The sequence below is a fragment of the Galeopterus variegatus genome, unplaced genomic scaffold, assembly GCF_000696425.1.
Source record: "Galeopterus variegatus unplaced genomic scaffold, G_variegatus-3.0.2 Scaffold3367, whole genome shotgun sequence".
NCBI classification, from domain to species: Eukaryota; Metazoa; Chordata; class Mammalia; order Dermoptera; family Cynocephalidae; genus Galeopterus; species Galeopterus variegatus.
In genome coordinates, this window is record NW_007729478.1 from 132,588 (window position 1) to 145,771 (window position 13,184).

At 34.8% G+C, this 13,184-nt stretch overlaps 1 protein-coding gene across 1 annotated transcript in view; it reads left to right on the forward strand.

Annotated features, from left to right (window-relative positions):
- Positions 1-13,184, forward strand: part of DENND4C (DENN/MADD domain containing 4C) — an 86,476-nt gene that overhangs the window by 56,155 nt on the left and 17,137 nt on the right. The window contains exons 20-25 of the mRNA XM_008584765.1: positions 1,607-1,729; positions 2,596-2,742; positions 5,940-7,108; positions 10,062-10,239; positions 10,947-11,056; positions 11,363-11,538. Coding sequence (XP_008582987.1) covers positions 1,607-1,729; positions 2,596-2,742; positions 5,940-7,108; positions 10,062-10,239; positions 10,947-11,056; positions 11,363-11,538 — 1,903 coding nt within the window. The remainder of the gene's footprint in view (positions 1-1,606; positions 1,730-2,595; positions 2,743-5,939; positions 7,109-10,061; positions 10,240-10,946; positions 11,057-11,362; positions 11,539-13,184) is intronic.

Here is a 13,184-nt window from a genome sequence, read left to right on the forward strand (position 1 = left end):
AAATTTCACATCCGTTGATGATGGTTGCCTGAGTCAGTCTTTTTACTGTGATGGTTACAAAGTGATGATTTTGCCAACTCTATTACTCCCTCCACATTTAGAAGATGGCATTCTGGTGTATGGTAGAATTTTCCTTCTCCATTTTTAAAAAACTTATTTATTATCAATATGGCCTCATGGATTCCTATTTTATTCAGTGGATTGTAATCCATTACTGTCCTTATTTGATCCTCAAATTATCTCAGTGTTGGCCAGTGGGAGCTCCTTTAAACTGCTTCCTATGTCATTTAGGTAATGCCCCCATCATGTTTTTGAGCACTTCTTTTTTAGTACAACAAATGTTCCTGACTCATTCTTGTACATTCCCTGCTTGAGCTCTGGAACCAACCATTTCTTCAAGGATTCCAGGTTTCTTTTAATGGGAAATAGATTTTAGAGGCCAATATCTGGGCTCTAGTTATGCTTACTGCTACCAGAGTGTTACTGCTTCCAGACTCTTTTAGCAAACAAAGCTAGCAAATATGTGTATAATATTTTAGAAATACCTCCCATTCCAAGTCAACCCCACGAGATTCTTCCCTCAATGCATTTAAAAGAAAATCTGTGTTCTTTCATAGTAAGAATTCTGTCTCTCACATCATCACGTTTACTCATTTGCTCAGTCCTACAGTACACATAAGATAATTTCAGAATTGTCACACCTTGTGAAAAACAAGCCTACTGAGCAGTTTAGGATTTAACTATTACCCTCAGTCTTAGGGTATATACTCAAAATAATGTGTTCAAAAGTTACTTAGTCCCTGTACTAGCCAGCCATCAAACATGAAAAAAATAAGAAATAAAAGTTTACTTGGATCAGTCCTCCCCTGGTCCTTTCAGTGTGGTTATGTTATTTATATGAATATAGTTGGCTTCATTTGTCTCTGTTTACATTTGATTTTAGCCTCCCTCAATTATCTTGATTTAACTTTTTTGAATCTATAGAAGTATATTACATCTCCAAAAATAAAACAATACATTAGCATACTTAGAGAAATTTCCTCCCTTTTTATTTCTTCTATCCTATTTTCCCTCACCCCTTGTAGGTAACCATTTAAAAGGTTTTTTTTTTTTTTTTTTTTTTTTTTAAAAACATAAAACTAAAAAAAAAAAAGGTTTTTTTTTTTTTTTTTTTTTTTTTTTTAAACATAATCCATAGGTTCACATGGTAACCATTTTCATCGTTTTCTGATTTATCATTTTTGTATTTCTTTTTGTGAAAATAAGCTGATATGTGTGTTTTATTATCTTTTCTTTTTTACACTCTCCAAAAGAGACTTTTCAAAACATTTTGTCCAAATCTCTTTAACTTACAGATGGAAAAATCAAGGTTCTGTGCTTCCAAATGTGTAATGGTCTTTTACTCTTTGATGTTTCTGTATCTACTGTTCTTTGCTTCTTATCATTGTTTTTAAAATGTTCTGTGTATCTTGTGAGCTTTGTTGTCTTCCTTTTCGCTGAGTTTAATTGTGTAGATCAATGGAATTTTCTTTTAATATTTTATAGATGATTATAAATATATGAAAATATTTGTGTGTGATCCTGTTTTTTGTTTTTTTTTTAACAGGTGGTCAGTCTGACCAAGGCTATGGGTCTAAGGACGAACTTATAAAGGATGATGCAGAAATTCATGTGTCTGAGAAACAAATAGCAAGAGAATTGATAACTAAAACAAAAATGCAAACAGAAGGTTAAGTACTGATATTTATGAGCTTTATTTAGAAAAATATTTGTACTAATTAAACATTTATCTTATTTGATAACATTGGTGATAATTTTTAGAAATGTAGGGTCTGGTTTATAAGATAATATATATACTATTATACAAGGTAGATTTTGGTAGTTTCTGAATTTTAGAATTTAAGAGACCTCTAGAGACTCTGCAGGTCAGCTCTTAATTTTGCAGGACAGTGTGACCCATTGAGGTATTTATTTACCAAATTTACATAGCTACTTTGTGACAGAACCAGGACTAAACTTTGAGTTATCAAAACTTATATTCCAGTGCTCTTTTTATTTTAAAATGCTCTTTCATTATAAGTCTTAGTAGATATTTTTCATTGGTAGGTTAAAAAGGGTCTGTGTGGTTTCCCTGATTTTTATAGGACTGATTGAGATGGAGATGATTTGTTGTTATCATTTTATGGAGATATGGAGAAATATTTTGGCTTATGGTAATAGGATGTCCATCCTATTCTTTTACATAGAAGTACATTTTCTTTGATGATGTTACTTATTTTATGCTCCAGAGTTATGCAGAAGCAAGCCCCTCTCCTCCTTGCCAAGTAATGAGAAGTAGAACTGAATGCTTGATGCTTCATTGATTTACTTAAGAACACTCAAGTTAGGATTATTGAATGCTAAAATAAAGCATTTATTTCAGTCAATATTGGTGAAATTTATGGCATAAAATCAGACACAATAAATCAGTAATAAAATAATCATCTATTCCCCCCCCTTGGAGGAAAAATATATATAGTATATAAAAACCAATATATGGTTTCTGCTTAATATTGTCAAAATTAGGAATGATAACATCTAAATATTTTTTTCCAGAGGTGTGTGATGTCTCTGCTATTGTGGCAAAACGTTCACAACCTAGTCTAGAGCCTCAGAGTCCTACTGAACCTCCTGCATGGGGCAGCAGTATTGTGAAAGTTCCATCTGGTATATTTGATATCAACAGCAGAAAAAGTAGCTCTGGTGAGTCTTTACATATTGGCTATTAAATATTTAAAATGTACTTTTACAGAGACATATGTGTCTTTAATGACATCAAATTATTGACTTAATTGTAATGAACATGTTAAAGAGCCAGAAAGTGAGTTTGAATCCTATAAATGGAATCCTATAAAGAAGTTAAGAATGTTATTTGAAGGTATTAATTTTAAAAAGGAGGGGTAAGGGGGCCAGCCCGTGGCTCACTTGGGAGAGTGTGGTGCTGATAACACCAAGGCCATGGGTTCGGATCCCTGTATAGGGATGGCCGGTTAGCTCAATTGGAGAGCGTGGTGCTGACAACACCAAGTAAAGGGTTAAGATCCCCTTACCGGTCGTCTTTTTAAAAAAATTAAAAAAAATAAAAAGGAGGGGTATTTAGTGTGCTTAATTGTTATTTGGAATGCTGTTTCCTATTGTAGTGCCTATTCTCAGTCTGGTCACACTCATTGTAGATAATGAGAAAGTACCATAGGGCCTCCTGTACTCATCAAGAACAGAGAGGCAGTGATGTGATTGAATCCCAGAGGGCTTATGTGTGTCAGGGTAATTCTTTCCACTGAAGAGAAATGGAAGAAAAATGGCCCGTTATAGGTACCCTGAGACTCTTTTTATTTGTGATTAAATATTTGAAATGAATAACTCTGTGTCACTCTCTTGAATTTGAGTTTACTACTTTCAGTTATGTTGTAGGCCTTCCAAGTACCCTTAAGATATACATCTAAGTACAGCCTTCCATGTCTGAAGGTTCTGCATCTGCAGATTCAGCCAGCTGTGGATCATGGTATCTGTCGGGGGTGCCTGGAATCAATCCCTTGTGCATACCAAGGGATGACTGTGTATGATTTTGAAGGAAGTGAAATTTGTTTCTGCCCGTTGTCCTTCATTAGTGGTAGCTACAGTTTACTTCTCTAAAGTCAACTGTCTTCTCTGTAAATGTATCTATTGTATAATTTTACAGAAATTAATTTGTTCAGCTTCTTAAATCAATGTAGAAGTACTCCTTATTCTTAAAGTTTTTTCTCTTTGTATTTACTGTGATACCAAGTATATTTCATTATGCTTTTTTGGGTAGTGCTTAAGAGGTGGGGCTAAAGGTTTTTTGAGTAATGAATTGATATGTGTGTTCTGTATTCCATTTTCCCAACCTGTCCATAGCAGGGATTAGGGGGTGGGGAGAAGGAGGACATAGTTTTCTTCATCAGAGGTTTAGAGTTCTCTCAGAATATTGAAAGGGACATGGTCCAGGGACTGGTTTGTTTCCTTCCTAATTTACTCATCTTATTTCCATATTATATCTTGATCTAGGAAGATTTATTCCATTAAGAAAGGAGAAGGTGGTAATGGGACTTTGGCCAGAATATCAAACAGTCAAATTCTTCTTAAAATCGAATGAAATATGCCACTAAATTCCTGGAAATACTATGGGAATCAGTAATGTTTGCAAAGATATGTTTCTCAAATATTGGGAATAGTTTTCAGAGCACGTACAGATTTTGGAGTCGTAAAATATGTTAGCTTAAAAAGCTTTAAAAATATTTTAAAATGCTTAATATTAGTTTTGATTAATTGATATAATTATGATTATTAATTAGTACTAATTTGAAAGTTTAAAAAGAACTTTGAAATTAATTTGGAGGATTAAAAAATGTTATCAAAGATAATTTTTCCCCCCAAAGCTCCCAGATCATTATCCTTTTTAAAAAAAATAAGCGAGAATTGTAAATATGAATGGGTAATGTTTTAGTCAGTTTGGGCTGCTGTAACAGAATACCACAGACTCAGTGACTTATAAGAAACAGAAATTTATTTCTTATAGTTCTGCAGACTGGAAAGTCTAAGTTTAGGGTACCAGCATGGTGGGTTCTGGTGAGCGCCCCCTTCTAGGTTGCAGACTTCTGACTTCTCATTGTGTTCCAACATGGTGGAAAGAAAGGAAGGGAGCTCCCTGGGGTCTCTTATATAAAAGCACTAATCCCATTGATGAGGGCTCCACCTTCATGGCCTAATTATCTCCCAAAGGCCTTGCCCTCTAATACTATCACGTTGGGGATTAAGATTTTAACATGAATTTTGGGGGAACACAGACATTTAGTCCATAACAGGTGGACTTAAATTCTAATAACGATTCAAATAGGAAATAGCTTTTGGTCTTGGAGTGGAAAAAATTGCATAATAACAGAGTAAAAGACTGATTCCCTCAAAGCTGGGGAGATTTCTAAGGGCACTGACATATTTTTGCTCTGCTTGATCAAATAATACTGGCCCCTGTGAAGGCTACATTCACTTCTGTTTTATTTGCCATTGTACTAGCACCTCACATAGTGTGGGTCATATTAGGCATTAGATTTTTGCTGAAGGAATGAATGTATCTGAAAACATTTTTAACTATTCAGATTTTATCGGCTTTAGAATTTGCTAATTCTGAACATTTCATCCTGGATTCTTTTTTTTTTTTTTTTGGTGGCTATCTGGTACAGGGATCTGAACCCTTGACCTTGGTGTTATCAGCACTGTGCTCTTAACCAAATGAGCTAACTGGCCAGCCCACATTCTGGATTCTTTTACATTGGAGCAGTAAGGCTTTGGCTATAACAAATAAATAATTACTCCATGACTACAAATTTGCTTTGTGCAGAAAATATTCTTGGCAAGTGTTTGTTGAATTGGATATATGAAAGCAAAGATAGAAGAGATTATTTCTTTTTAAGTCTGCTGTTTAACTCAGAATATATTTCTCTTAGATTGAATGTAAGACTCTTAAAATGTCAGAAATAAGAATAGACCTGTGTCTGTTGATAAATGTGATATATTTTCATGAATAGTATAGGTATATCCAGCATATGTTGCATGATCTTTTTTTAAAAATGGGTGTATATACAAAGGGTCTTCAAAAAGTTCATGGGAAGGTTTGTGTTACAGTTAAATTCCATTTGTCCACAAACTTTTTGAAGTACCTTGATGTGCATAGGGGATGAAAGGCAGCTTATCTCTGAGAGGCAGGGTTGAACAGCTTTTTTTGGCGCTTCTTTATTGTATGTGTTCTTTATACCTTCTAAATTTTCTGCATCTTTTACTCTGAGCATGTCTCTCTTCCATAATCAGAAGAGCGATAAACATTTTTTATAAAAGTTTCATCAGAAAATGGAGATTTATTGTTAACATTTTATTGTCCCTTTTAGGTAGTACATCAAATATGCTATTTCCTACTCAAGTTCCAATTGAAGATGCAGTCTTTGGTGAAGTTACTAGTCTTAAGAAGAATGGTGATAGAGGAGAAAAAAGACAAAAGCATTTTCCAGAGAGAAGCTGTAGTTTTAGTTCTGAAAGTCGAGCAGGAATGTTGCTTAAGAAGAGCAGTTTAGATTTGAATTCAAGTGAAATGGCTGTCATGATGGGAGCAGATGCCAAGATTCTCACAGCAGCATTGACGGGTCCTAAGACTTCTCCACTTCACATCACAAGAACCCATAGCTTTGAGAATGTTAGCTGTTATCTAGCTGATATGAGGACTCATGTGTCTGAAGGCACTTGGGATTCTGAGCACAGATCATCTCCAGTGCTAGAGATGCTTGAGGAAAGCCAAGAGCTTCTAGAGCCTGTGGGTGATGGTAATGTAGCTGAAACTACTACAACAAAGGATACAAATGATGGCCTACAGAATGATAGTAATAGTTATGAGTCCAGAGACTTGAAAGCAGGATCCAAAGATACAATGAATAAGAGAAGTAGTTTATATGGTGTTGCTAAAGCTGTTGAGAGGGAAGATGTTGAAACTGGACTAGATCCTTTGTCTATTTTAGCCACTGAATGTACAGGAGAAAAAACTCTTGATTCTGAAGATAAGATGTTCTCTCCAGTTATTGCACGTAATCTAGCTGATGAAATTGAAAGCTACATGAATCTAAAAAGTCCCCTGGGTAGTAAATCTTCTAGTATGGAATTACACGGAGAGGGAAATAGAGAATCTGGCACTACCACTTCATTTATTCACCCTTTAGAGAGGAGGTCAAGCCTACCTTTAGATCATGGTCTACTAGCACAGGAAAATCCTGAAAGTGAAAACAGCTCCCCTGCGGAGTCCAGGTCTAAAACTTTTGCTGGGCGTTTCAAGCAGCAAACTCCCTCTCGAACTCATAAAGAACGTTCAACTTCTTTATCAGCACTGGTGCGTTCTTCACCACATGGCTCACTGGGCTCTGTAGTAAATTCTTTGTCAGGACTAAAGCTGGATAATATACTCTCAGGGCCTAAGATAGATGTCCTCAAATCTAGTATGAAACAAGCAGCGACAGTAGCCAGTAAGATGTGGGGAGCCGTAGCATCTGCCTACAACTACTCAGATGATGAGGTAAGAAAGGTTTATGTGTGTGGTCTGTCTGGTATTGGAATGTTTGTAGTATCTTTTATATATGTGTGTGTGTGTGTGTGTAAATATGTATAAATGTATAAATTATTAGAGATTTCTGGTCACTTTGGTTTTTATATTTTAAAACTTTATGCATATTTAGTTTCTTTTTTGAAAAAACTTGAACATATATGTAATTTGGTTTTTATATTTTAAAACTTTATGCATATTTAGTTTCTTTTTTGAAAAAACTTGAACATATATGTAAGGAAATTGATAATGTACAAATAGGGTATTAAGGACCACTTTATTATTCCATAGATCAGTCTAGACTGAAACATGAAGTTTATTTCTTTGAAAGCACTAATGATTACTGTTTGAAGTTAATAAGAATGCCATATTTGCATAGCACTTAACTTTTTAAATAACTTTTACGTGTATGTGATCTCCTTAATATATATCATTCTGCAGCTTAATCTATAAACTTCATACTGCATGACAAAAATGATTAAGTTGTTTAAAAATCATTGTAAGTAGAGTTAATCATTCGATCTTTTTATGAAAGTGGAAGTGGGGAAATTTTGCTTATTTGTTTTATAGAAAAAAATTAAGATTTCACCTCTGTGTTTAAAGAATTATATAGTTCTTGAGTACTTTAGTAGAAAAGATGAATATCTATAAATGTTTGCTATTATTGTAAGTAAGTATGTTCTCGGTACTGTTATAAGCTATATATCTACTTTTATGTCTGAATACACATACACACAAATACAAGGCATCTTCAAAAAGTTCATGGAAAGATTCATATTGTCTTTTAATTCCATTTTTCCATGAACTTTTTGAAGTACCCTCATATTCATTTAATTTTCAAGTCAGGAAGACTGGCTCTGGAATACATGCTCTTACCTTAGAAGCAACATCTTAGGAGAAGATACTGAAGAGGAATATATTAAAAGAGGCTCAGGGGGCTGCCCAGAAAGAGCAAAGCAGGTGATATCTAAGTTGGCACTTGAAGAGGAAATTTGAAATTTTGGGTTAGTCAAAGTGATAAAGGTGGCAGAAGGGTGTATCTGAGAGAATAGCGTGAAAAAACATGGACGCTTAAAACATCGTGTATTTTCAAGATAATTTCAGATTGCTAAAACTCTAAAAAAGAAGTAGCGACAGGAGAAAAGAAATTGGATAAATAATATTTGTATACCATTTAAAGGAAAACTATTCTATAGGCAAAATATTAATTGATTTAAAAGTTCAATATTGGGCCGGCCCGTGGCTCAGTCGGGAGAGTGTGGTGCTGATAAAAGTTCAATATTGAGTATTATAAGACAAACCGCATTTTGTATTTAAAGAGCTTACAAGGTCAGCCAAGGAAAGGCAAAATAAAATAGTTTCTAAATTGTCTTAACCTGGCATTATGACAAAAAAAAAAAAAGAGCAAATCATTTTATTTTTGAAATTTTATCTAGTGGTGTTAAGAAAAAACTCCACAGAGGTATTTGGGCTTGTAATATATAACAGTATAAATTCCAAGTAGTCATGGATTTTGCCCTTTCAGTGCTATAGCCCTGGCATCAGTAGCAGTGCCTGGCAAAAGGCAAATAGGGTATACCTAATAAATATTTGCAAATGAAGGAATGCATGAATAAAAAGTTTATAAAATGTTTGTAACTTTTATTCAGAATTTAATCTAAGGCAATGATTAGGGATATGTGTAAAAATAGCTTAAAGAAATTCATCAAGGTAATTTATATAGGATTTAAAACATTTTGAGTGTTTATGCAATAGGGGATTGAATAACTCCGTAGTAGTACATCAGTAAAACAGATTAGTTTACAGGGTTTAAATAATGTAGAAGATAATAATGACATTAAAATAAATTACGTGAGAAGTAACCTTAAAAACAATATCCTAATTTCTAAAAAATTGTTACATGATTATGTATGTATATTTAAAAATGACAAGAGGATATATGAGGAAAAACAGAATTAAAAGATAATACAGGGCCGGCCCGGTGGCGCACTGGATAGTGCGCCGCTTGGGAAGCGCGGCGGCGCTCCCCGTTGCCGGACATGGAAAAAGACAAAAGACCAAAAAAAAAGATAATACAAATCATACCATGAACTTTTTGAAAACCCCTCATATATCAAAATTTTGAATGTACTCTCTGGCTATTGGTATTATGTGTTTTTTTATTTCCTGTTTTGCCTATCTGTATTTAATTTTTTAAAAATTATTTAACATGGTTTTATAACTAGGAAGACACAGATCTTTTGTCCTTAAAGCAAAAACCAAAAAGGAAGCTGATTATTGATATGTTTTCTACCTAAACTAGAGCATCAACAATGACTGTAGTTGAGAACTACAGTGTTTGGAACTTTATTCACGTTTTTTGCCTCTAATATTGATGTTTGTTATTCTGAACTGTCATATTCCCGGCTGAAATTCTCACAACAGCCTTATTTGTAAGGACTCATATCTATATTTTTCAGATGATATAATGAAGAGTTAGAGAAGTTAAGTAATATCTGTAAGGTCACATACCCAGTAAGTGATGGAGAGTCGAGTGATCAGTTTGGCTGTCTGACTGTAAATTTGGCTGTCTGACCCCTTCCCTACTTGTACTGATGTCCCCAATTCCACTGGACACAGTGAGCTCCTAGAGTTCCTTTATTTTATAATAAATATTGAGTATGGAGAGACACCCAGACCCCAAACATACACCTGAGGCATAACACAATCTTTTCTTAAACTATTGTAGGTCATTGCTTGAATGTGTTATAGTGTGCAAGAGAAGTTCCAAATAGTAAAAGGAGTTCATAGTTTTGAAAAATATGGGAACGATGATTTGTATAAGGATTATAGAGGAGTTTTGTTCTGAAAGGGCAGAGTGAGTATATTCCCATTGGAGAAGGTATTATTTATGTATGTGGGGTTTTTTTTTTTTTTCCAATTAAAGGAAGAAACAAATAGAGATTACAGTTTTCCAGCGGGCTTAGAAGACCATATTTTGGGGGAGAATGTGTCACCTAACACGAGTATCTCAGGTTTGGTCCCCAGTGAACTTACCCAGAGCAACACAAGCCTTGGCAGTAGCAGCAGCAGTGGAGATGTAGGAAAACTGCATTATTCATCAGGTAGGTGAAGGATTGTCTTTTCTTCATTTAGTTTTTCCTTGTATTAATTTATCTGCCTTTAACTCACCCCACTCTTATATGCCCCATTTGTTGAGATGATCTGATAGATTAACAATAGCCACACCTTAGTATCTACTCTGATTTTGTGTAATCTATAAGTACTACAGTCACCTACTGTGTTTATTTTTACTTGTATGTATCTGTGGATTGTATCATTAGTTCTCTAACGTGCATCAGAATCATCTGGGGAATCTGTGTAAAAATGTATACAAATGTTCAAACCTCAGAAAACTTCTAAGACTGAATTTGTGAGATAGGGCTTTGGAGATGTGTATTTTTAACCAGCTTTCTGGGCAAATCATATATATACCAGAGTTTGAGAATCCCTGAGCTATATCATTTAAATTTCTTAGCTCTGTTATTTTTTAAAAATTTTAATTCTATTCTTTTTCTCCCACTTTTTATTATTAAGTATTTCAATTATCCTAAAAAGTTAGAAGAATCGTATAATGAACAATCATATATTCTCCAGCTAGATTTAATTAACTATTGTTAGCTTTATCTCTCTATATATACACATATATTTTGGTACTGAATCATTTGAGAATAAATTGTCATGATCCTTCCCCCTTAAATACTTTGGCATGTATTTTCAAAGAATAGGGACATTGCCTACATAATGTGTTATGATGCTTACTCCTATTTAGGTGAAGTCCCATTTCCTAGAGGCATGAAAGGACAGGACTTTGAAAAATCAGACCATGGTTCTTCTCAGAATACCAGCATGTCTAGCATCTATCAGAATTGTGCAATGGAGGTAAAAGTTCTGTATTCTGCCCATGATAAAGTTGCTGGAAACATATTTTTATTTCAGAATGGCATTTAACAGGATTCTATGATACCCTGTGGACAGAATAATAAAATAAGTCATTTTGTTGAATTTGCTTGATGTCTTATGTAAGTAAAGCAATGAACTGGTAGTTTACTGGTGAAATAATAGAACTGTTAATTCCAGATTTGACTAACAGAATAGATAAAATCCTATGTTTATCTTACAAGAATGGTCTGTTAAGATTAATTTTCACCGTAGACCTTCTCAGTGTCTGCATTTTTCTTTTCTTAGGTTTTGATGTCAAGTTGTTCACAGTGTAGAGCTTGTGGAGCTTTAGTTTATGATGAAGAAATTATGGCTGGATGGACGGCAGATGATTCAAATTTGAATACAACCTGTCCATTCTGTAGAAGCAACTTCTTGCCTCTTCTCAATATAGAATTTAAAGACTTGAGAGGCTCTGCAAGGTTAGTATTATAAAAGCTCCCTCAAGAGCTAGGTGCCCCCAGAAGCCATGACTCCTGGGGGAAGAGTAAAATCTTCATGTTATGCTCTAGGCTTGCCTTTCCTTTCTCTCTTTCATCTTCAGTATTTGAGTAGAAAATACTAGTAATATAGGAGACTATTTTTCCATTTTATTTAAAGTAGGCTTTTCAGTAGTAGTTAATTCTTGGAACCAAACTTTATTTATAGATAACTAAAAACTCTTAATGTTAGGTACTATTTCAAACCTTCTGCCTTCATGTCCTTAATTATGTCTTCCAGAAGAAAAAGGGGGAAAAAAGCTGCAACTCTTCTCTTAACAGATAGCCTCTTTCTGGTAGTGCTCTATACAGTGGATTGCCCACATTCTAGGCAATTAGGAAGTTGTCTGGCTGGTGTATAATCCGACATTAAGTCACTGAGAGTTTGGTGTATGCTTATACAGCATAACTGTATGCTGACCTAAATAATTATACTTAATATTTCTACCTGCTTTATGGAGCAAATGGACTATATATTGTTGTTTGCCTTTAGCTGCTTTTAAAAAAAATTTGCAATTGTAGAGGTGTTTCCTTTTTATTTTTTCTTTTAGCTTCAGGCGTGGAGCTGAGTCAAATCATACTCTAATTACTCACACACTATTACCATTGGTATGTGCAAGGGCCCTCTTTAATTTATCCTCCTTCCCCATTCCCACTCTCATTCCCTTATTCAACAAAGACATTGACTCTGCTGTGTGTGATATGTCATTTAATGTATATCCATATAAAATATGTAGGATTGTTTTGTGTGATTATGTGTTTTTACTTTTTTATATACATAATTAGAATAATGCTGAAAATTTCAATTTCTTTTTATTACTCAATTTAAAGTCAATCTGAATTACTATATGTTCATCTAGTGTATTCCTTTTCTCCTGCAAGAAGTTAATACCTCATTTTATTTATCTGTTATCCAAGTGTTGGATATTTCAGTTGCTTACAGTTCTGTTACTACAAACATCACTGCAGTGATGCAGTGCACTGCAAAATATATGTCCCCTTTTGGACTTGAGAAGTGGTTTCTCTCCGAAAAATAGTCTTGAGTCATTTTCATACATAATTTCAGTAAGCATTGGAAGATTGCTTCCAGGTGGTTATACTCTCACAAGTAATATCCAAGAATTCTTATTTCTGTACAAGCTTATCAGCATTTGGCATTATCACTTTTCTTTTTTTTTTTTAAAAGATGACCGGTAAGGGAATCTTAACCCTTGACTTGGTGTTGTCAGCACCACACTCACCCAGTGAGCCAACCGGCCATCCCTATGTGGGATCTGAACCCTTGGCCTTGGTGTTATCAGCACCGCACTCTCCCGAGTGAGCCACAGGGCTGGCCCAAAACTTTTTTTTTTTGTCTTTTTTTTCAGGACTGGCAAGGGGTTCGCAACCCTTGGTGTAGTGTCGCCCGCACTGCACTCAGCCAGTGAGCGCACCGGCCAGTCCTATATAGGATCCAAACCCACGGTGGGAGCGTCGCTGCGCTCCCAGCGCTGCACTCTCCCGAGTGCGCCACAGGCCGGCCCGCCTAGCATTATCACTTTTCTAATTGTTATATTCTTTTTTTTTTTTTTTTTTTGTTTTTTTTCGGG